This window comes from Panicum hallii, chromosome 9, assembly GCF_002211085.1.
Source record: "Panicum hallii strain FIL2 chromosome 9, PHallii_v3.1, whole genome shotgun sequence".
Taxonomy (NCBI): Eukaryota; Viridiplantae; Streptophyta; class Magnoliopsida; order Poales; family Poaceae; genus Panicum; species Panicum hallii.
In genome coordinates this window covers 68,060,702-68,084,089 of record NC_038050.1, presented here as the reverse complement: position 1 = coordinate 68,084,089, position 23,388 = coordinate 68,060,702, and the positions used below count along the sequence as shown (strand labels likewise).

At 50.8% G+C, this 23,388-nt stretch overlaps 4 protein-coding genes across 4 annotated transcripts; 3 read left to right on the top strand and 1 right to left on the bottom strand.

The window, feature by feature from the left end:
• Window positions 1-900: 900 nt before the first annotated feature.
• On the top strand, window positions 901-5,999 carry LOC112875387 (protein OBERON 4-like). Its single transcript, XM_025939221.1, has 2 exons — window positions 901-4,756; window positions 5,173-5,999. The coding sequence occupies exons 1-2, from the start codon at window positions 1,192-1,194 to the stop codon at window positions 5,730-5,732; spliced, it is 4,125 nt and encodes a 1,374-aa protein (XP_025795006.1). The 5' UTR covers window positions 901-1,191; the 3' UTR covers window positions 5,733-5,999.
• An 855-nt stretch (window positions 6,000-6,854) lies between these two features.
• LOC112875388 (sugar transport protein MST4) lies at window positions 6,855-12,154 on the bottom strand. Its single transcript, XM_025939222.1, has 4 exons — window positions 11,926-12,154; window positions 10,339-10,658; window positions 8,190-8,314; window positions 6,855-8,114 (listed from the first exon to the last, which is right to left on the bottom strand). Exons 1-4 carry the CDS (start codon window positions 12,056-12,058, stop codon window positions 7,142-7,144), a joined length of 1,551 nt encoding a protein of 516 aa, XP_025795007.1. The 5' UTR covers window positions 12,059-12,154; the 3' UTR covers window positions 6,855-7,141.
• A 4,417-nt stretch (window positions 12,155-16,571) lies between these two features.
• On the top strand, window positions 16,572-19,790 carry LOC112876482. Its single transcript, XM_025940600.1, has 3 exons — window positions 16,572-17,849; window positions 19,356-19,457; window positions 19,545-19,790. The coding sequence occupies exons 1-2, from the start codon at window positions 16,736-16,738 to the stop codon at window positions 19,424-19,426; spliced, it is 1,185 nt and encodes a 394-aa protein (XP_025796385.1). The 5' UTR covers window positions 16,572-16,735; the 3' UTR covers window positions 19,427-19,457; window positions 19,545-19,790.
• Window positions 19,791-20,334: 544 nt separating this feature from the next.
• Window positions 20,335-23,303, top strand: LOC112873382. Its single transcript, XM_025936348.1, has 3 exons — window positions 20,335-20,375; window positions 20,657-21,708; window positions 22,871-23,303. The coding sequence occupies exons 1-3, from the start codon at window positions 20,335-20,337 to the stop codon at window positions 22,888-22,890; spliced, it is 1,113 nt and encodes a 370-aa protein (XP_025792133.1). The 3' UTR covers window positions 22,891-23,303.
• Window positions 23,304-23,388: the final 85 nt, after the last annotated feature.

Sequence of the window (23,388 nt, the reverse complement as noted above, 5' to 3'; positions counted from 1 at the left end):
AATATCAACACTTGTTTGGTGAACCGAGAATATCGATGTCAACAATCGCAAGAGTTTCGCAAAAAAAAAAAGAAACATCTGCAGGAGTGGTGGCCAGGTTGGAAGTTTTACCAACCTTATTGAGCGTGAACATGATTGGGCCGTCATTTCAAAACGGTAACCCAATGACTTTTCTCTGGCCCGTCAAGCAATGTTTGGGAGCCCATCCGAGACTTGGGGCGCCAGCAGAGCCCGACCCAACTACGGAACGAAACTACCTACACCGAGAGGAAGAAGATGAGTGCGGATGACGACATGACGGGCCCGCATGCGTGGAGGTCAAAAAGGTCCGAGCGAAACGCTGATCTGATTCCTCTTCTCTCCGACCTAGGGCAGCAGCGGTCAAAAAGCTGACCCACCCCTCCCCACCCTCCGACTCCTCCCACCCACGAGCCATCAACTCTCCTCCCAGCCGCATCCCACCACCACTCACCGGTCATCCACCACCAAACCCCCATCCGCACCTCGACCGCACCCACACCACCGCCTCCGCCTATCCCGCGCGGCCACGCTCCCGTCCTCCCGCCACGCGCCGCGCGGCCGCGGCCCCGAACCCGCGCCGCCTGTTCGGCCAGCCCGCGCCGGATCCCCCGCCCCGGCCCTGCGCTTTGCCAGTCCGCACCGGCTCTCACGTGGGGTGGACGGAGACTGCACATCTCCGCGACTCCACGTCTCCACCCCCACCTCATCTTCTCCCTACCGGGCCCCACGCTCGCTCGATGACGGCGGGCCCCGGCGAGCCGCACGCCCGAAGGTCAGTGGCACGCCGAGCGCTTGGCGCTGGGAAGGAGGAGCCGCGTGTCCCCGACCCTACCCACCGTCGGCGGTAGAAATCCCGGGGCATTTTTTTTTTGTTACCGCGGTGGGGCGGGTGGAAATCTCCGACCCGGGTCCAAATCCAGGCGACGGCCGTTGACTGCGAGGCAGTGGCCGGGAGCGAGCGAGAGGAGGAGTGACCCGGAAGCAAGCGGAGGCGGCTAGAGTCCTAGAGACGACGAGAGGGACGGCTGCGGATGCGGATGCGGGCGGGAGGGGTAGCCATCTCCCGCACGCCTTCCTCCGTGCGCGCTGCTCCTGGCTCTCCTTATCTCCCCTGAGCACCACACCCGCGGCCTGCACGGTGAATCCGAGGGCGGGGGTTCCGGCGGCGGCATGAAGCGGCAGAGGTCGTACGGCGACGACCTCGACGACGACCGGCGGAGGTTCTACGACCGCGGCCCCCCGCCGCCGCCACCGCCGCGGCGACCGCCGCGGGAGTACGACGGCGACAGCAGGTTCGATCGCCGGAAGGGGTTCGGCAGCGGCGGCTTCCACGACGGCCGGTACCGGGAGTACCCCTCGCCGCGGGAGTATGGAGGGGACCGGGCGATGCACCGGTCCGAGAGCTTCTCCGGGTTCCGTCGGGAGTTCCCCAAGGGTTTCCGGTCGGAGCGTGACCGATCGCGGCGGGACGGTGACGGCAGCTCGGCGTGGCGTCGCCCGGGAAGCGGTTGGAGGGACGCAGAGTGTTTTGACCAGTACAGGGCACCCGCCAGGCTGGGAGTGGCATCGCTGACTGCGCAGCCGCAGCGATCGCGGTCGCGGTCACGGTCGCCTAGTGTGCCGAGAAGGAGGTTTGAGGTCGAAAAGGCAGAAAAAATGAAGAAGCAGACGGCCGGCGTTAGTGAGATGGAGGAAGGGGAGGTCGCTCCAGATGCTGAGCCTAAGGTCCGACCTGCTGCTGTGGAGCATCGGAAGCAGGTTGAACCAAGCCGTGATAAGGAGAAGGCACTGGAGCGAGGGAAGGCGAAGAAGCTGGATCCTGAGGCCCCAGCGGATTTGGGAACTCAAGGTAAGGGAGCGGCTGGTGCAGCTGATCCTGACAATGCAGGGAAGGAGGAGGGCAGGAGAATCGGTGGTATGATGGCAAAAGCAGGAAAACCAATTGACAATGAGAAGTCTTCGGTGAAGGTTGAAAAGGAAGTCAGTGGAAGACATGAAGCGCAAGCGCAAGATGTGGCTACTAGTGACACAAGTAAATTTGGGCTAAGCACTTCAGACATTCAGCAGGAAGTGCTGCAGGAGGAAGTGAAGCAACAAGAAGAGACTAGTAATGCTGTTCATGTGGTTGAGCAGAGCACCTCCTATAGTAACTTGAAGGAGGCCATTCAGGAAGAAGCAACAACACGAGAAGAAAGTTTCAATGATTATGATGTCAGAAAGAGTGCTCCATCCAGTTTTAGTCAAGGGGCGCTTCAGGAGGAAGTGACGGTGTTATGCCAGACTGGCAGTGCTGCTGATGATGTTGGGAAGAGCACTTCACCCGTCAAGCGGCAAGAAGTGCTGCAGGAGGAGGCGCTGGCGTTAGACTGTACTGCCTGTGCTGTTCATGAGGTTGGGAATAGTGCTTCATCTGGTATGCCACAGAAGGTTATTCAGGAAGAAGTTATGCGGCATGATGGAACTGCCAGTGCTGTCGATAGAAACGAAACTGGCACTTCTTCTGATCTGCTGCGGGAGGCCAATGCAACGCAGGAAAGAATGGAAATACTGGATGAAACTGCCCATAATACCGATGCTTCGGAACCGGTCGGTTATTCTGTTATGCTGAAGGAAGCTATTCATGAAGGAGAGTCGACGGTGGTTGCAACTGACAATACCACTGGTGTAGCAGGACAAAGTAATTCATCTGATGTGGCGGAGGATGTGATGCACAAGAAAGCAGCTGCGCAAGAAGGAACCACGAATGCTGTTATTTCAATTGGTGAGAGCAAAACGTTCTCTGGGCTGCAGAGAGAGGAGATAGCTTCTCTACAGCTACAGGCTCCTGGAAGTAAGGAATTTGAAAAATTAACTGTGATTGGAGAGATGGATAAGCCAACAGAATATGTCGCATTTCAACCTGCAGAAGAGCAACTTGTGATGGATCAATGCGAAAAAAGAGGTGCGTCAAAGGAAACCATGATAGGAGAAAATGAGGTGGCTGTTCTGGATGAAAATGCCAGGAAACAAGGATTTGATATGGAGGCCAATGCTGATGGTGCTCATATGTTCCATAGATCTATGAAAGAACATGCTGGGGAGAGTAAGGAAGATGTTGCTGGTTCAAATCTGATGACAAGGGAGTCGATGGCTGAAGATAAAGGAAATGGCATAGCATTTGATGTCCTTAGTAAGAAGGTTAAAGTAGATTGTTCAAGTTCAGTGGGAAGAGGTCTCGACTCAGCATTGCTACTTGGCGTAGCACCAACAGAAACATTAAAATCTGCTTCAACTAGTTCTGTAAAGCAGGAAAAGGACACAATGAAGCTAGGGAAACTTGATCTTTCGTTGAGCTTGTCAGGTTGTTTACAGAATTCTGAATTTAAGTGTTCAATGCCCCAAACTGCTTCTCTAGTCCATCCAGCATGCTCTCAGCTGTTACCGTCATCATCTTTCCGCACAAATTCAGATGGTTTCACAGCTTCCATATCATTGACCAGTTCTCAAACACTTGGCCACAATCCTAGTTGTTCACTCACCCAACAGTCATTAGACAATTATGAGCATTCAGTAGGTAGCAAACCTTTCTTTATGGGAGTTGATCAGACGAGCAATTGCACAGGAAGGCAAGCTCAGCTGTCTAGTGAATCTACAGAGAAGGGGAGTGCTACCCCACTCCTTCAGAGAGTACTCCAAAATGACCATATGCCAGATACTAACACTTTGGCTGGGATAAAAGGACATAACAATGACCTCGTAAGGCATGCAAACATCCAAGGAGTTCTGTCGCCAACATATAGTCGTGTTTCTCACGATTCTGGATTGGAACATAATAGACATAGAAGGCAGCTTACAAGAGAGAGAAGTAGCAGAAGCCTTACAAGGGGTGAACGCCAGGAGGGAGAACAGCTTGTCATTAATGGTGCTGGTGTCATTGAGAGGATTATTTCCAAGGTTGTTTCAGAACCTTTGCATCTTACAGGAAGGATGCTTCAAGAGATGACAGAAAATTCTATAACATATTTGAGGGAGGCCATTTCTGATATCATAGTTGATCCAGGTAAAAGAGGACAAATAATTGCTTTGCAGGAGGCACTTAAGAAAAGATCTGACTTGAATAGTGATACGCTGCGAACGTGTCCACGGGTATTGATGGAGATACTTGTTGCTATAAGGACTGGGCTTCCATATTTTATAAAGAAAAGTAGCAGCATTGCTACATCTAATTTGGTTGACATTTTTCTCAACTTGAAATGTCGCAATCTCTCATGCCAAAGCATTCTGCCAGTGGATGACTGTGACTGTAAAGTTTGTCAAAGGAAGACTGGTTTCTGTAGTTCTTGCATGTGCATTGTCTGTTCAAAGTTTGACTCAGCATCTAATACTTGTAGTTGGGTTGGTTGTGATGTATGCCTTCATTGGTGCCACACGGATTGTGGCCTACGCCACTCTCTTATTCGAAAGGGGCAAAGTGCTTCAAGGGCATATGGCTCTACTGAGATGCAGTTTCACTGTGCTGCCTGTGGACATCCATCAGAGATGTTTGGTTTTGTGAAGGAAGTATTTCGAACATGTGCGCGGCATTGGAGGATGGAGACACTGATTAGAGAGCTACAGTATGTGAAAAGAATTTTTTCTGCAAGCGATGATGTAAGGGGTAAGAGGGTCAGGGACTTTGCAAAGCAAATGCTAGTTAAGTTGGAAAACAAGGGTTATCATCCCGAAGTTGTCAAATGTGTCATTGCGTTCTTCTCGGGTAAGCTACTTATCATAGTTATTATTGAAAAATAATAGCATCATATCCATGCTCGTTTAAGTTTCTTTCTTTGTTCAGTTATTATTGTGTCCCGTGCAATGATTTCTTCCCTGGGAGAAATTAGAGTAGTAATTGGGATACTTCATTTGTTGCTTGATCTACAATTCTACATAGCAAGAGTAACAGACCAGCTTGCAGGTTTCTATTTTATGTTATGTGAACCACTGAAAGGGGCATTATCCAGTTCATACTTCATAACACCTCTAGCAAGGGCTATAAAAGCTATTTGATGAGAGCCTTGGGCCAAAAGCTCCTGTTATCCATGCTCTAAGGACAATGATGTTGAAATATAAATAGACATGCTCTCATTTGTCAGCAAACAAAGTTATACTAACTCTTTCACTTTCCAATTTCAGATGATGATACTAACTTGGGCATCAATCCATCAGTACCTCTGAAAGGCATACCATGCAGCATTGCTGAAGCTATAGATGGGATTCCTAGTTCAAGTCGGAAGGCAGCATGGACACCGTTTACCTTAGAGGGACTTCCAGTTTTAGACAAAACAGCTGTTCTTTCTACCACAGGGAGCCCATCTCTGCATAGAAAATCTGGTGAAGCTGAGTTTGCGACAATTGATAATAAGGTTGTCATTGATGAGCTGGATAGCCTGATTAGGTTAAAGCAGGCTGAAGCTAATATGTACCAGGAACGTGCAAATGATGCACGTAACGAGGCTGACAATCTGAGACGTATTGTTATGGTAAAAAATGCACGAATCGAGGAAGATTATGCCACCCAAATTGCTGATCTTGACATAGACGGGTTACAAGAACGGCGCAAGCAAAAGATTGAAGAACTCCAAGTCATTGAAAGAACCCATCATGAATTTCTCAGCATGAAAACTAGGATGGTAGCTAGCATTAGGGAATTATTGTCAAAAATGGAGGCACTGAAACAAAATCGAAGCATATGAACTGAGGTTACTACTTATGGTTCGTTGCAGGAATCAAAGTTTGATCAGATTATGTAAGGAAGTCTGCACACATTGTTGTAGGTTTTTTCTTTTGTGTTTATTTCCGCTTGTTCTAGGACTAGCTTCTGTAAGATTATTCTTTTCCTGTACTACTGTGATAGATCCTTCACTTTTCGATCATTTCAGTCACATAGGGGAAATGATGAGCTGTAAACTCTAGATCTTCCTGTATATAATCTCAATAATTTTGCACATGTATTGTTTTCCCGTATGGTGTTCTTGTTTTCTGTGACCTGAGCTGCACAGGGGCATTACAATATTTTCTGCGACCTTAAGTACAGATGTGTTCTAGATTTTTAAACTTTGCTCGCAAAACTAATAGACCCTACCTATGGAGAGAGGAGACATGTACTTATTTAGAGCAGCAACGCTTGCTACTGTCTTTTTAATCCAGATTTGCTGCCATTTTGCACTTCAAAATGGTAGGCCCAAGTTGATTTGGAGGGTGATTATATTGGTATCAGATGGGATTACTTTGTATGAAGCTGCTGGTTTTCTCGCATCTGAGTTTGGGACTGCATGACTACATCACAGTGTTGATTGAAATGTGTGGGGATACTGATGTTTCTGGGTTTCTGCTGTTTCTAGGGCTTTCTTGCATGAGCACTGTTGTTTGCATATCTGCTCGATGGCATTCTTGCCGTCTTCCTTGAGAAACACATTATGATCCTGCCCTTCACTTGCGAATAATTTTTCGTTTCAAGACAAGAATCACTACGATGACAGGTCACCAATACGCTCACCATTACCTGCCTAGTCAATCTAGCTTCCAGAGTCCAGACATCCAGCGATGGATGAAATATGACGTACTGCAGAGGAAGGCACAGATTGCAGTGTTTGAAAATGCAAGTGACGTATGTCATGAAGATGTACACATCTGTGAATCCGGGTAGATTCGACGTTGATTTTTCTGTACGATTGGTTTATTGGTGTAGGCGTGTCTGATTAGCCTTTTTATCGTCCCTTCTGATGATTATTCGATTGTCAGGCTTCATGGAATAATTGATGCTTACTAGTACAAGAAGTAGCACAGGTCTACCGGACGAAGATTCACCTGTGAAATGGCACTGGAAAACAGAACATATATGCTTGCATGTGCAGGTCACAACTATGATAAATCTCACATCAGCAGCTACGCTAAAACAAAGGCCCTGACGAACTTGGCTTTGCTAACACGAAACGATATAGAAAATCAAAGATATCAACTCCGGCCGAAACACCCGCCCCATCGCATATAATAATCTTATAACCGAACCGTGCTCTCCCCCCTTTAAGTACATTGCCGGCAGTTGGATACACACTAGTCAAGTCTGAGCGAACTCTCTGAAGCATCGGCAGATGCATTGGAGTTAAACGGAGGCGCCATTGTTGGCGGTGATCTTGCCGTTGACGATGTGGTGGTCGTCGCCGTCCATGTAGCGCTTCCAGAACCAGTGCTGCTTCCAGACCCGCTCGGTCATCTCCTCGATGGGCACGTTCTTGGTCTCCGGCAGGAAGAAGAGCACGAAGAGCGACATGACGAGGACCCAGGCGGAGAAGAAGATGAAGATGGCGTACTTGAGGTGGCAGAGCATGGAGAGGAAGGCCTGCGCGATGACGAAGGTGAAGAGCAGGTTGACGCACACGGTGACGCTCTGCCCCGCCGACCGCGTCTCCAGCGGGAAGGTCTCGCTGGGGATGAGCCACCCGAGGGGGCCCCAGGACCAGGCGAAGGAGGAGACGAAGGTGCAGACCATGACCACCACCATGATGGCCCACCCGTGGCCCAGGTTGTCGGAGTGGTCGGTGACCTTGATGCCCAGCACCACGGCGATGGCCACCTGCGACAGGAACATCTGCACGCCGGCCTCCAGCAGCAGCATCCGCCGGCCCACGCGGTCCACCGAGTAGACGGACACCAGCGTGGACAGCACGTTGACGGCGCCCGTGATCACCGCCGAGTAGAGCGACGCGTCGTTCTTGAATCCCAGCGTGTTGAACAGCACCGGCGCGTAGAACATGATGGCGTTGATCCCCGTGAACTGCTGGAAGATCTGGAGGAGGACGGCGATGACGAGCTGGGGGCGGTTGCGGCGCTGGAGGAGGTTGCGGAAGGGGTGCTTGACCTCCTGCGCGATGCGGCTGGCCTCCACGATCTCGTTGAACTCGGGCTCCACATTGTCGGTGCCGCGGATCCTCTTGAGCACGGCCTTGCCCTCCTCCAGGCGGCCGCGCTCGATGAGGCTGTTGGGGGTGTCCGTCACGAAGAGCGCGCCCAGGGTGAGCAGCAAGGCCGGGATGCCGGCGAGCGACAGCGAGAGCCTCCATCCCCACGGGTGGATCCTGCACAGACAGAGACGCACGCGGTTCAGTGCCGGCACAGCGCAGGCATGGTGGCATGGTGCTGGGACGACGTACTTGGCGGTGCCGTAGTTGACGAGGTTGGCGAAGAGGATGCCGATGGTGACGTTGAGCTGGAACAGGATGTTGAGCCCACCGCGGATCCTCGTCGGCGCGATCTCAGACAGGAACAGGGGAACGGCCTGCACGGTAGGAACGGATCGATGATGCTCAGTTTGGGATGCAGAATACCACGAGTATTTTGACAGATGCAACTAATTTCTAGACAGCTTCTGAAAAGTAACATTATTATTCGCCAAATGCAGATATTGGGAGAGCTGGCTGAATGACAGACAGTGGCACACCAAAAATGCAAAGCAGAGACGACCTCATCGATAACATTGGGCCGAGATTTTAGGAAAATGCCTAGTGGGCCTAGTTTTTTTTAAAAAGAATACCCATACCCATTGGGTCGAGTTTTCTCAAAGGAAGTCGTCCATTGGGCTGATGTTCTCAATAAATGCTCATTGGGCCCTACGAAACTAAGTCGCTAATAGAGAAAAAAAACTATATTATCCACTTGGGATCAGCGAAGCCATCCAATGGAGACACACCAGCTATTCAATATTCAGTTGAGCCTAAAGTCCAATTTCTTTTAAAAAAACAAAATAAAAACTAGTCTAAAGTCTCAGAGTACTAAGACCAGCGACCATCCCATGTGAACATCTACTGACGGCGGAAAAGATTGTCAGAGCGGTTGGTGCACCCGTGCGTACATTCTGCATACACGTCCGACCGTAGCAGTTGAAGCGTTTGAACCTAAGCACGCATGCACTAATCTTTAACAACCTAAGCCTGCCTGCTTGCTGATCGTAGGCCTCCATCAAGCTCATTTGTTTTCCCTAAAAGCTGCTGAATAAACTGATCGCATGGACACTGCCCTAGTCTCGCCTGCCCTCACATAATTGCGCCGTGCGTGTCCTACATGCTGGCTTGGACCGGGAACACGCATGATTTGCAGTCCAGCCGCCGGCGATAGGCATCTCGCCGCTGCACTAATTTGCCAATGTTTAGTCCATGCGCGAATGCTCACCCGGCCCCGGTTCCGTTCTGAAGCTGCGGAGGACCTCAGGAATCTAGTGGTTGCGACTGCAGAGGTGGCCAAACCACATCTTCAGTTTAGAATCTTTGACTGACAGGAGCGGGAGCAGAAGAGTCCAGGCAGACTGTACTGGTTCAGGTCAAGTTTCCTAGCAAACAGCCAGTCAGGAAGATAGCAGGTAATTTCCTGCAGGTTACCCTGTGCATCGTGGTTCGTGGCCCGTGTGGTCTACAAGTAGAGTCAGCATGGCTATCGAGCTCAAAGTTGCAGATTCCTCCGTCGTTTCCGTTGATCGCAACTGGGACAGCCAAAGAGCAGAGCAGGCAGGTAGCAGCCACAAGAATTGCGCAAGGATTATGTAGTGGTAAAAGCAAAGCAAAAATTCTCCCACCGCAAGTGTTAATTTTTTTCAAGAAAAAACGAAGTAAAACCTATTTACAGCGACAGTCATGAGGCACACCTATCACCTTCTCATTGGTCCAAGTAGTTGCTTCAGCAATTGTGAACTGCAAGCAGCTGGGGACTCTTGAAAATTGAAAAGGTTATCACCCCGTTGCTGTCAACGGGAGGCGCCAAATGACCGTAACACACAGCAAGTCCTGCACTACGAGACCCGGCACCGTCACCGATGCCCAGGTGTCCGCCTGCTGGGGTATAGTAACGCTACTATACAAAGCGTGTACACAGTTTCTACGCGCTTGACCCCATAAAATACGGGCGGGCCCATGTTATAAAATACGGAGGCATCGAGCGTGTGTATTAAAAAAACACTTCGGGGAGCTCTGAACTGGCTAGGCCTTGACGTGGGCAAATTTATCGGGATGTGATCGACCAAGGACGGTGACTAAACTACGCGCACGTCCTCGTCATGGATGCAGAAAAAAAACGCCCCGCGCGTGCTAACAAATCCTGGACGAACCGGCCACCGGTTTGACCTGAAATGATGTATTCCTGCCGATACTTTTTGACTAGAGAATTATGCGTCTTCCATCGCACATCGCACATCGCACGTGACAGCGAAATTAAATTAAGGACGAAAAAAAAAAGAAACACCCGAGCAATAACGCAAACATGCAATGCAAATGCTAGCTGCTAGTGATTGCTGCATTCTTATTATCGTAGTACCTGGTTGGCGAAGCCGACGCCGCAGCCGAGCAGGATCCTGCCGACGATGAGCATGGCGAGGTTCTGGGCGGCGCCGTTGAAGACGACCCCGACGAGGAAGAAGACGCCGGCGATGAGCATGGTGAGGCGGCGCCCCAGGCGGCGGGTGGTGTAGGAGGCGAAGAAGGTGGCCGTCAGCCCCGCGAGGTAGAGCGACGACGTGAAGAGCTGCAGGCCCTGGTTGTCGTACTTGCAGTAGTTGCTGTCCTTGTCCTCGTGCTTCTTCCGCAGCACCGCCGGGAAGAACTTGCCCAGGAAGTCGTCCATCGACGTCACGCCGCCTATAACATTGATGTTTATATCCATGAAATTTTATGTCATTTCTCACAAAATACTATGTAACACGAGAGCGATCGATTATCATCGATCCTTTTTCCAAGTTCGTCGTCCTGGTGATGCAATTTTTTCAAAGACGCTAGCTTGTTGGTCATGGCTGCTCCTGCTGCTACTTGCTTGCCATGAACACGCTAGTTCAAGGTGTTTGACTAAAACAGCGACCAAAAAATCTACGATAAAAAAAATGCATGCTTGTGGCCTACTTATACTCTTGAAAAGGAGGCGACAGTACCTTTTGTGTTTTGTTTCACTGATGAGGTGGATGCTTTGCATCATACAATCTAGTACCACCGTTTGACCTTTGCAATACACTATTACTTTCATAATCATGAAAGATAATATATATAATTCTCTCTTTTGTTCTTGTGTGCATGTGCATACGACTTGGGGCATGTGCTACTGTGTATCTACTGTATGTACAGACGTCGGTTACACCAAATAATATCATCGGGTTTGTGCATTTAGTGACAATAAAAAAGACTTCGGATTTTCAACAGAAACCTAGGGAGTCCCAACATATATATGTCTTTCTTTGCTCAAGGTTTTCTTTGCGGTATCTGGAAAAAAAAAGAATTGTAGACCTAATAAGCAGCTCACGGTTTTCAGACACGAGTGGTTGATTATTATTTTTGGATAATTATCTTCCCTTTTAGCAACGATTTCTCGACCAGGAAAGAAAAAAGACCACAGAATTTTTTGGAAGGAAAGCTAGCTGTGTCTCATCAGGCTCCATCCATGGCTTACACATGCGTTGACTAGCCAGCCTGTCAAAGCAGATGGCTAGCTCACAGCACGATATTTTTTTTTCCATAGAAAAAATAGTGATGGGGATCCTCGCGGATTCTTATGTACTTGTTGTTTTGAGAGCAAGCTTGAAAGGGAAAAGGATTCAAAAATGGAGGCAACGCAAAGTTGGAATATTTTCGATTCTGCTGTTAATGGGACGCCTTAATGGATAGAGTAAACACTGTATTAACTCTCCTTGATGTTTGTTCTTACCCGTTTGTGTTCACAGGAATACAAACGAGCCTGCAAAACTCCATGGATTGCCATATCCAATTATCCATTGGAAGGAAACCCTTCTCCGGAGAGCAGATGCAACGAAGAGGGCATACCGATCGTCTAATACGAATTTCGCGTGATTCTCTAGAGCCAGCACGGGGGACACATGCGCGAGGAGATGGATGAGGTCGAGGAGCTCGCCGGGCGTACCTGAGATGCCGACGTCGTAGCCGAACATGAGACCGCCGGTGGCCGCCATGATGCAGGATATGATCACGATCGGCGTGATCTTGGCCTCGAACTCGACGCCGGACGGCGCCGACACCGAGAACCCTCCGGCCATCTTGGCTCCCCGAGGTGACCTCTGATGCTCCCCTCGAATGGAAGTATACTTGCAGGCGAAGTGTTCGTATCCACACAACCACTCGCTGATGAGGCCGGAGCGGAGGGAGATGACCACAAGGCTCCCAGACTCCCCGGTTTATATAGAGGGGGGAGCCCGGCTCCTCGGAGAAATTTCAAACGCATCCGACCGGCCGGATGCCGCCACGTCACCGCTGCGGGGAATCGTCCTGTGGGACCCACCGGAGTCCGGCTCACGGGCCCCCGGCTAGGCTAGTCAGCGACGGCTCCACGGCCCACGGGCCTGACTGCCGAGATTCTCAATCCAAAAGCGGCGGCCCCGTTGCTGCTGCGGCAGTGTGAGCATTAAGCACGGTGACTTTTCAAGGGAAAAAATGGCTTATCCATTCCAAACTCTCTTGATCTCGCAGCTCCCTTTTGGAAAACAGGAGAACGGTAGAAGTGGCAGTTTGGAAAAAATGGATAGGGCGCCGACCTTTTTGACAATTCTCCATGGGCCCACCCGTCGGCACCTAATTCCTGGTCTCTGAAACTGGGGGGGTGGCTCCAGCAGATTGCAACTGTCCTCGGCAGTGCTGCTCGATGGATTCATGTCATCATGTGAATGGAGGACCTTGACTTGAAGAGTGAACAAGGAAAATTATACCTCACGTGGGGATGGGTTCACATGAAAATTATACTCGCGGCGCAAGAGATGGGCTCCTGGTCGGCTGAGTTACCTTACTAGCGCTTTCCATCTTCTAGTAGAGTAGACATGTCACAGTCATGCATGGACGCCAGCGTTTTGGCAGAACTGAATACCTGTTTTCTGCTGTGGAAAATAGCCACATTTTCTTGCCCAGCCTTGTCATTTGTCAAGTGGTGCTAGTTATGGTTTTTGTTTTGTATTTGTTTTCAGATTATACATAGCTCGTGATTCTGTCAGGATTTTTCTTTAGACAATGGAACGAAGTAATTATCTTGAGCTCATCATCTGAAAATGCACACGTAGCCGTGTTCTCGCAGCTGGCACTTGATTAGAAAAAATAAGTATGTATCGGACACGCTTAATCCATGAGAAAGGAACACAAACAGCCGTGCAGACATGTGTGCCGACGACCGGTCACACCCTTCACGATACAAAGTTCAAATTGCCACGTTCTTTCATCCAGCCTCCCCGAAATATTTCTTTTCGCACGTTTCCTCAGAGTCAGCAGATCACATCGCTAGCCTGAACATTCAGAAACCAAATCCATGCCGTCCCCGTGATGCCTGATGCGGCCGCACGTCGCGAGAACTGTTTTTTTAAAAAAAAAAAAAAGTAGCGAGAACTGATTTGGCAACGTTGCGCACGCCAAAGATTTTATTATTATTCCCAGCGTTTGGGGGATGATGGTGCGAGCCCGCGGGCTTCGTTGGCTGATGGAATCCTCGCCGCCTCGCCGGTTGGATTGCCGGACGACGAGATCGATGCGCCGTTGCACGCAAGGGTGACCGTCGCCGCCGTGCCGGAGCACTGTCCAGCCCGCCGTCTGAACCCACACCCCTGAATAGACAACTACGTAACTGTCTGCGCGAACAAGGTATTCTGCGGAAATGCAGTCGCTGACGAGTGACACGGACACCTGGGCGCGCTAGCATCTCGCCACCTCGTGCCGGGAAAAGTCTCAGAATCCTACGCTGAATCTTGCAGGGTCAGCAGTTCCTTGCTGGGTGAAAAAAAAAAAACACCAGTGTCAGTATCACGTTCGAGTACGTCTGAGCAACGACGGCTTTCCGTGTTGGAATTTCCCAACGATTTTGTTCTGCGTTTCCCAACGACGGCTTTCCGGTCAGGTTGGGATTTGACTTGCCTGTTAACTGATGATAACAGAAACGCGCTATTATTCCTCACTCCCGACACGTCCATCTCGTCGACGGAGACCCCAGTAAACCTATTACCCACCGCGCGCACAGGTGCAAGCGCGGTGATGCTACGTCGTTTAATTTCTAAGCACAGCATGCGGGGGGATCGATTCACCAGCGCCGCAGCCAAAGTCCAGGTCGAATTGTGCTCGATGAGCAGCTAGCTAGCACGAGATTGCAGGGGGCGTTGAATTTCTGGGGCTTCTTGCAACCGCTACGGGCCGAGAGAACGAAGCAGGTGGCTCATCACGACACGACTCCTCCCGTGCCGTTTGTCAACGACGACGGTACGCAATGGGAGGCTGCAGAGTGGCGCGCGCGCGTCTAGAATGATTCGCTCTCGATTAGGACTTGGGAGCGGTCGCTCAGGGTGTTCAGCGGTCGATGATGCGTAAGCCCATGATCCTTACGCGCACCGATAGATGCCGCCGCGGCGTTCGTGTAGCTAGCCCGTGCGTGACAAGGCTGCCCATTGGCCGGCATGCGTGACCTGCGACGGAGAGGAATAATGGTAATGGGACGTGCATGCCGGCCACAACACTTAGCCTATCTCCAGCGGTGTACGGTAAAATCATCTGTTCTCTAAAACACGGGATTCTGTAGCACCCGTAACGCTCCAGCGCGACCCGCTATCGCGTGCGGTAAAATAGAGGAGGAGCGCTGCGTCCCGTACAGAGGAAGGCAGGAGCGGCGTCCTCCATCCCGGTCGCCCTCCAGCGCATCTCCACCAGCTCCTTCCGCACGCGCGCGGGAGGAAACTGCCGGCGCGGGAGGGGCGGCGGGCCGTGGGAGGTGTGGCGGGGCTGCGGGGCGCGGCAGGCGGCGCTGCGGGGCGGCGGGGCGCGGCAGGTGGCGCTGCGGGGAAACAGAGGTTCGAAGAAAGGATAGAAAAGTAAGATTGTGGAGTATAAAAGATGGAAATAGAGGATGTTGTTGGAGTTAAGTTTGGTATAGAGAATGAAGTTGATATGGAGGAATAAGGAAAGGGATGGAATTTGGAGGATATTGCTGGAGATAGTATTAGAGCAAACGATAGAGAAGACCCGGTACATGCGTGCTCGCCGTGGTGGAGTCACGGTCAGTGGCATCCCAACATCCCTGATCTAGCGGGGGGCACACATGTGTGGACGAGGACGGCACGTGCGGACCGACCTGAGGACCTCAAGCTGCTGGGCCCCGGGGATGAGGGACGGGGGAGCCGCGAAAAGAAAGAGAGCAAGATGGCCACTACGGGTAAGCTGCAGATTTGCTTAGGGCCTGTTCGGATCCAATGGAAAGAGAAAGAGAAAGTGCAAAACTTTTACTCTTTTGCACTTTTTTTGCACTTTTGAATCCAAACACCCTAAAGTGCAAAAGAGCAAATGCTACCGTAATTTTGCTAATTATGGATTAATTAGGCTTAATAGATTCGTCTCGTCATTTAGTCCTCATCTATGTAATTAGTTTTTTAATTAAACTATATTTAATACTTCTAATTAGCGTCCAAATATCTGATGTGACAGGAGCAAAAATTTTGCCATTTGCTCTTTTGCCATTTGCCCTTGGATCCGAACAGCACCTTAGTTGCTTTCGTCCATAGATTATTTTTTTAGTGGTTTTTTTAGTGGGTACTTTCGTCCATAGATGGGTTCGACTAAGTCCCTGTTGGTTTGTTCCAGAGGGCTAGAGTCCGTTGGATTTCAGATAGCTTGTCACATAAAAAAAATCTTACTATTTAGAAGCATTAAATAAAAATTATTTATATTTTTTTTATAGATAGGTGCTAATTCACGAGATGAATTTAATGAGCCTAATTAATCTATATTTTGCTACAATAACTATTTATGGATTAATATAACTCGTTAGATTTGTCTTGCGAATTAGACTAGGGGTTCTGCAACTAGTTTCGTGATTAGATTTTATTTAATATTTCTAAATAATAAATTTATTTTATATAATAGTTTAAAATTTAGCCCTGATACCAAACACGTCTTAAGTCGAATGAGGTGGGATCTCAGATGGGCCACCAGGCAGACCTCAGCTGGGCCTTCGGTAAGAAGAGATTGATTGGGCTGAACGGGAAAAAGAAATGGACCATAAAACAGGCTACAATTTTAGTGGACCGAGCTCGATAATAGCCCATGTTCGGGAAAAAAAAGTTTGAGCTTGTAGCGAGCGACTAGCGAGGCACCGAGCCCGAAGGCACGCGGAGCGGCCGAACGCGTTGTTGTTTACTCCCAGTCAATGCAATGCAAAGCATGAAAGCAATCCCTGCGCGCAGTGGATTCGCTATTTACTAGCCACATCAGCAAAAGGGATAGGGCAGCAAAGCAGAGCCGTCGGATGGGGGCGGAGGCTGGACCGTTGGACCGGTTCAACCAGCCTCCCGGAGCCATGGTGGCTGGCGGGCACCTTTGGTTCGGCACACGGTGGTAATCTCGAGTGCACGGTCCTTGGCAACGGGATGTGGCACGACTGACCTGTGCCAAGCACCGCACCGGCGCGTGCCATCCAGCGCACGATCCGAGCCGGCGGACCGATGTGACCGCAGCGCGGCGGAAGGGTACGTGGCGATCAAGAAAAAGCAGCGCAAATGCCAAGTGCGCAACTGCCTCCACGAAAACTCGAAACAAGCTGCAGCTCAGGCCTGCTGCGTTGCTCCATTCCATCCAGGATTCCAGGCCTCCAGCGCTTCGCTAGGCTGCAGCTGCTACCCACGCCAAACCCCAACCGCGACCACACCTCGCCGGCTCGCCCAACCACCGGTCTGCCCGCGTGCCTCCGACGCGACGAGATGACGTCGCCCCCCTCCTCGCCGCCGTCGTGGGTCATCCTGGGCAGCGTCGCGCGCGTCTGCGCCGCGGACGCCGACCTGCCGCCGGGCGCCGACCTCTCCCTCGCGCTGGCCCCGCCCCCGCGCGTCTCGCACCTCACCATCCCGCCGCGCTTCTTCCCGGACGCCCCCACCGCCCGCGACTTCCCCGTCGTCCTCGCCGCCGACCCCTCCGGCCTCCTCCTCCTCCACGCCAACCAGGGCCGCGCCACGGGGCCCCTGGTCATCGACCGCCCCGGCCTCCGCCAGTTCGGCTTGCACGAGTTCGTCGGCGGCTACTTCGTCCTCGACGCCGCCTCCGCCTCCGCGTTCGCCATCCCCGAGCCCGAGCTCATCTCAGAGCGGGCCTTCCTGGGCCTCCTCCTCCACCCCGGCGGCGGCCGCCGCTACGCGGTCGCCGAGCTCCAGCCTATCGTCGGCCGCGACCACGCCTACCTCTTCTGCTTCTCCTCCGACGTCGGCGAGTGGGTTCAGAAGGTGATCCCGAGGACGCTCCCGCACCGGCTGTGGGTCCCCGCCGCCGTGCTCGCGCACCACGGAAGGCTCTGGTGGGCCGACCTCTCCTTCGGGTTCATCACCTGCGATCCCTTCGCCGACGCGCCGGTCCTGGCGTTCGTCCCGCTCCCTCCGGGCAAGGCGCTCCGCCACAGGGAGGCTGCGGGAGTGCTCGACAGGTACCGTGTCGTGGGGCTTAGCGCCGGCAAGCTGCGCTTCGTCGACATGTACAGGAACCGTGATCGCCGCGGCGCTCTCCAGGTCAGCGTGTGGACGCTGCCTGATCCCGAGGCCACGGAATGGGCGCTCGAGCACGAGGCCAGCTTCCCCGACATCTGGGCCGATCGGAGCTACAAGGCCGCGGGTCTGCCTATGAAGATCCCCGTGCTCGCGCTCATCCACCCCAAGGACCCCGCCATCGTCTACTTCTTCCTCGAGGAGCACCTCTTCGGCGTCGACTTGCACGCCCGCAGCGTCGTCGAGTGCGAGGTGTACGAGATGGTCGCGCCTGACAGGGACCTCGTGGCCACCCGCTTCGTTCACGCCTGGGAGCTGCCGCGCGCTCTCTCCTCTTGCTCTGGTAAGGCAAAACCGTACCCTTGCATTTTTTTTACCCCACTATCTGACGTCTGTTGTTGAGCATGGTCATTGTGTTTGCTTGTAGTATGACTGTATGATCGTTGAACGATTCATTACAAGTTACTGTTGATTGCAATCACGTTACTAGTAAACTTGTGCATATTGCTTTCTGTGAATAAACTATACAGATCAATTGAGCTTAACACTGCGTGTATTGCTACTTGGTAGTTGCTAGTAGAGCAGTCCATGTGCACTTTTTTCGATGAACTAAATGCCTTTTGTATGTTCTTTTCAGACCGCCTATTTTACCTGGCTTGACCACCTAATGGTATGCTCTGGTTTCATGGTTTGTTCTGCTTTGGAAGTGGCAGAAACATATGGATGTTTCTTTTATTTTGGCCTGGGACATGTTTTTCTTGTTTGAGTTACTAAAAGATAAAATGATCAAGTTCTGAATCAATGGGGCCTGACAAGGTATATAGTATATGCTAATGTGCATCAATATGTGCAGTAGATAGCAAGAGAGACGCTTAAAGTTCGTCATAGGAAGATAAGTGCCACTGCTAATATTGTGCCTACTGTTTATAATTTCAATGCATATCATAAACATTTACTTGTTCTTCATCGTCATAAACTTCAGTGATGTGACTACTAGTGATTTATTACTACTTGATTACTAATTTCTTTCTCTCACATGCTCCGTACACTATACAGATCGCTATTTCTTTCTTTTCTCTTTTCCAAGTATATATTTGTTCCAGGCTGGGTCAATTTTTTGTCCTCAGTGCTTCTCCAAGTTTGTGCTTGTGTATCATGGATGTCAAAAAGTTTTACTGCAATACTGCTTGGACATCATTTTGCTTGAATTATGACGTGACATGTAGTTAGCAATTTGTACTGATGGTTACTTGATGCTAAATGGCATATCTTTGTTGGCAAATTACTCCTAAGATTCAGTTAGGATGTAGTTTGCATCGTGACATATCTACTTATTGTAAGCCTGGAAATTGGATCTACCGCTTCTTTTGCCACTCGTGTGTTCAGACTTCAGACTTGTTTACCGGCAAACAAGGTTCCTAGGGCTTGAAGTGCATTGTTCCTAGTGTTGTTGATATCTTATCTGCATGCTTGATGTAATTCTGTGTGGTTATAGACCACTTGCAGCTGTGCAAATTGCTTGATAATCAGTTTTTTATGGCTAGACAGAATAACTTCATAATGAAACTGCTTAACCAGTTGTACATAACCAGTTGTACTTATTTGGCTCAATTGAGAATTCATCTTGTGTGGCGTGCTTATACTGTCACAATATTCAGAAGGACTTGCATTTTTCTTTGCATTTAGTGTATGTTCGAATTATTGTTCTTGAAGTGTAATTTGGTACTATTTGTTTGTTTTACTCTGAACTTGAATCCCCTCATCCTTTGTTTATGCTATTGGCATAAAAGGGGGATGATATATATATACTCGAATCAGGACTCTTCTCTAATTATAGTTTTTTCAACAGAACCTAAGGACCAGGACGAAGAGAAGCTTTCACCAACATCACCACCACCCGATATGAAGACCAAGGAGTAGGAAGTAGGAACCATGTCTATCTTTTACCCAGGTGAGCTGAAATTTCTTACTTGGCTGGTTGCTAGAACTTTTGTCTCGCCCAACTCTGAAGATCCTATGTGACTTCGTATTTATTCAGGCAACGAAGAGGACTGTTACATATGGCACGTACAGGATGTGACGTTGACGGCCAGTTTGCAATGACGGGGGTCATTGTTAGATCAAAATTTTCGGCTCTTTTTTTTTGCCTTTTTCTCGCAGATGAAATTTGACAGTTTATCCTTTTTTTCCCCTCTTTGACTCTACTTGCTAGTACGTACATGAGCGCTTCATGTCATGATACTGTGGTAAAGCTATTTTTCAGGCGCCTTCATGCAAGAGCTCTCTTCAGAATTTGGCGATAGCTGTTTGTCTTGGTTCCTTGAGAATTTGGCAACAGATCGTCAGTGGTTGTCTGGCTTGGCCATCGTTATTTGCCTTCGCTGCTCGTTCAACGTTCATGTTTTGCCAGAAAATATTGCGTGGTATGCCTGCACGCTGACATTGTGTGGCCGGGTGATTCTATCAACGAGTGAGCGATCTCACCACCAGATCTGCTTGGGGGGAAGAAAGGCTGTGTATATCATTTGGGGAAAGGCTGTGTATATCAAGTGCTAATGTGCTTGCTATGCGACGACGAAGCCAATTTCAGCAGCATTTCATCGGCGATCTCCCCTTGCGCGGCGCGGAGTAGCTCGGCGGGGTAAAAGGCTGCCGCGAACCTGCTGCTGCCGCAGCTCTGCACGGAGACTGGCATCTCTGGCTCCGCCGCGCCTGCTCTGCTCCATAATCACCGGACCGGCAAAGCAAGCGCAAAAGCTAGTAACCACTACGCCTCGTCTCTGTGGGCTGTGGCGCCGTGGCGGTGCGGGTGTGGCCTCCACTCCACCATGGCCACGAGGCACGAGCAGTCTACTACTCCGGCGGTCAGGTCTGCACCTCGCGACAAAAGAGTAAAACCCACAGGTTCAAACTCCACCGATCGTACGAATGAGGCGAGCGATCAAATCCTCTCGCCTCGTTCGTCTCCTCTCGGAGGCTTGCAAACCAAACCCCCGATTAAACCCTAACACGGCCGATCTCACTTCACCACAAAGGCAGCCAAGTGATCGAGCCGCCCACCCTTTCCTGCTTGGCGAGTCCGGTCGGATGGCATCCCCGTCGCCGCTGCCGTGGGTCATCCTTGGCATGGCCCCGCGCGTATCCGCCGAGCTCCACCCCGTCCCCGACGTCTCCCTCGCGCTCGCCGCGCGCCACCCGGCTCACCGTCGCCCCCACCGTCTTCGCCGCCGACCCGGACCCGCAAGCCCGCATCGCCGACCCCTGCGTCCTCGCCGCGGACCCCTCCGGCCTCTTCCTCGTCCTCGCTCCGCCGTCCGTGTCCGAGCGCCCCCCCACGGAGGCGCGCGTCCACCGCGGCCCCGACGGCGTCGAGCGCACCATCCACGTCGGGCGCATCCCCACGCCGGCCTGCTTCGTCCTCGACGTGCCCTCCGCCGCCGCCTCCCGCGTCCCCGACCCGGACTTCCTCAACGCCTCCTGCGTCGGCGTCATCGCCGCGCCCGGCGGCCGCTGGTACATGGTCGTCGAGTTCCAGAACATCGTCGGCTGCGACGAGGCCACGCTGATCGGCTTCTCGTCCGAGACCGGCGAGTGGTTCGAGGTGGACGTCGCCAACCACCTGCCCGGCTGGATCTGGAGCTTCGACGACGTCATCTCCCACGACGGCAAGCTCTGGTGGGTCGACCTCGCCATGGGCCTCCTCGCCTGCGACCCCTTCGCTGACCAGCCAGACGTGGCCTACGTGCCGCTCCCGAAAGCAGGCGAACACGGCGGGGGCCGTCACGCTTGCAGCTACTGCTCCCAGAGAAAGCGCGCCTCCCGCCGCAGCGTGCAGGTCAGTAATGGCAAGTTCCGTTGTCTCGAGACAAGCTGTCCGCTCCAGCGCCAGGGCGGCGCACCAAAGTTCATCATGCACACGCTCGCTGATCCGGAGACAGCTCAGTTGACGCCCGAGTATTGTGTAAGCTTTGCCGAGATCTGGGCCGGCGAGAGCTACAAGGCGGCGGGGCTGCCGAAGAAGACGCCCATGGTCGCCTTCATCCACCCCAAGAACCCCGACGTCGTCTACTTCTTCGTGGAGGAGTACCTCTTCGCCGTCAACATGCACACCAAGAAGGTGGTGGAGGGCGAAGCCCACATGGTCGGCGCCTCCTCTTCGTCCCGTGTTCTCGCGTGGGAGCTGCCGCCCGCGCTAACTGCAGGTCTATAATGCAGCTTGACTTCTCCCCTGCCTGAACTGCTTCAATTTCAGGCTGATGATCGACTATTTGTATCCGTTATCTTAAAATCAAGGTGTCATTATTACAAGCTTACAGCACATGCGTGCTCCAATGCTTAATTTCATAGTTGGTAGGTCTGTGCTTGTCTGCTCGCTCAACATAGTTGCATAGAGCATTTATATGTCCAAACTCCCTCACTTTGCTAGTTTGGGAATTTTCAAGTTTCACATTTGAAGCTTCATTCATCTTTGTTTTGCACCCCTTTGGGCTTTATCATCTGGCATATTGTATACATGACTCTATCCATTCAGGCACTGCAGAATTGTGGTAGCTAGTAGCTTCTTGTGTATTTGCGTGTGTTATGCAAGTAATTTTGCTTTACTGTTTTGTTCGATTTAATTTGCACTGGCTCTGTGGCGTGTGGACTGCTACCTGGCTTGAACGGCTCCTGGTGTTATGTTTGGGCTAGTTTTGGTTTGGAGTGCTGTACTTTATCTGTATAATATAGTTTTTGCAACTGCTGTCCAAACTCTGTTCATGAGTTGAGTGCTTAACTGCCCAGTACATTTGTCCACAAGAACTGAATGTCTTTGAAACGTCAAGAGAAAGACATACTTCCTCCTTCCTTTTATATATAATGTTGGATAATTTATATAAAAGGAGGGAGTATTTTTACAACTGTCCTAACATGAAGACATATTTGGGTACATATATACAGCCCGCAGAGATGTTTTCTGGTTTGGCCATAAGAATTTTCTAAAACGAATACTACTATCTTGTTGTCCATTGCAAAGGATTTTACTTCCTGGAATATCTTGTTTCTCATTTGAGTAGCTTGCACAATGCTTATACCTGCTCATATGTAAGGTCATGTAGATGTTTGGCCATATGCTCATAACTTTAACATGAGCCGTTTATCATCTCATATAAAAATAGACTATTGTTGTGCAAGTCACTATATATGTATGGTGCTTGACTGCCGGACATGATTAAACTGTATACACTACTATATACCTGTGTTTTTTCCCGTCACATATTTTGAAGATTAAGTAGTGTAAAGGAGGCTAGCTATTTTTATCAAAATAAAATGGACTCTGTATTTTGAATCTTTTGACAAACATGTGGTATCTATATCTGATTTTAGGTTCCTCCGGGAGTCTCTGAAGATGAAGAAAGGGTCGGGTGGCGAGACGGCCACCTGATTGCAAGCAAATCTGCTAGCGTTCTCTTGCGTTGTCCAGGCCCAGAAGACAAGTTAGGAAGATGCTCTTATCACCGGTGGACATCGTTATGGTGTTCGTCTGCCTTTTTCAACCATGGAGATGATTCTCTTTCTAGAACTGTCACTAGTTTTCTGCGAAACATTTCAGTAGCTCCTGCTGACACAATGACCGATAGGCATGTTTGTGGATTCCTGTGTGCGGTGACCGGTAATGCCAATGCCCCTACGTTTCGTGAGTTATTTCTGGTTGCTACATCCTCCTCATGCAGACTTCAGTTAATCTTGGTTGAATGGTTGTGCATGCTTGAGGTTGATTACGGCTCGGTATATATCGGTGACTCCGTAGGCGCACCGTTCATGTCGCGTTTTATTTTGTTATAGTTTCCATTCTGCAATTTGGTGTCTGTTGCGACTTGTGAGAGTCATCCATCATACACATG

Bases quoted from the DNA above. Each gene is read 5' to 3' on its own strand.
- LOC112875387 (XM_025939221.1), top strand. From the start codon at position 1,192: ATGAAGCGGCAGAGGTCGTACGGCGACGACCTCGACGACGACCGGCGG. The intron at 4,757-5,172 runs GTAAGCTACTTA...TTCCAATTTCAG, and splicing joins TGTCATTGCGTTCTTCTCGG to ATGATGATACTAACTTGGGC.
- LOC112875388 (XM_025939222.1), bottom strand. From the start codon at position 12,058: ATGGCCGGAGGGTTCTCGGTGTCGGCGCCGTCCGGCGTCGAGTTCGAG. The intron at 10,659-11,925 runs GTACGCCCGGCG...TCAATGTTATAG, and splicing joins CTACGACGTCGGCATCTCAG to GCGGCGTGACGTCGATGGAC. The intron at 8,115-8,189 runs GTACGTCGTCCC...CTGTCTGTGCAG, and splicing joins GTCAACTACGGCACCGCCAA to GATCCACCCGTGGGGATGGA.
- LOC112876482 (XM_025940600.1), top strand. From the start codon at position 16,736: ATGACGTCGCCCCCCTCCTCGCCGCCGTCGTGGGTCATCCTGGGCAGC. The intron at 17,850-19,355 runs GTAAGGCAAAAC...TTTTTTCAACAG, and splicing joins CGCTCTCTCCTCTTGCTCTG to AACCTAAGGACCAGGACGAA.
- LOC112873382 (XM_025936348.1), top strand. From the start codon at position 20,335: ATGGCCACGAGGCACGAGCAGTCTACTACTCCGGCGGTCAG. The intron at 20,376-20,656 runs GTCTGCACCTCG...GTATCCGCCGAG, and splicing joins TCTACTACTCCGGCGGTCAG to CTCCACCCCGTCCCCGACGT. The intron at 21,709-22,870 runs GTCTATAATGCA...ATCTGATTTTAG, and splicing joins GCCGCCCGCGCTAACTGCAG to GTTCCTCCGGGAGTCTCTGA.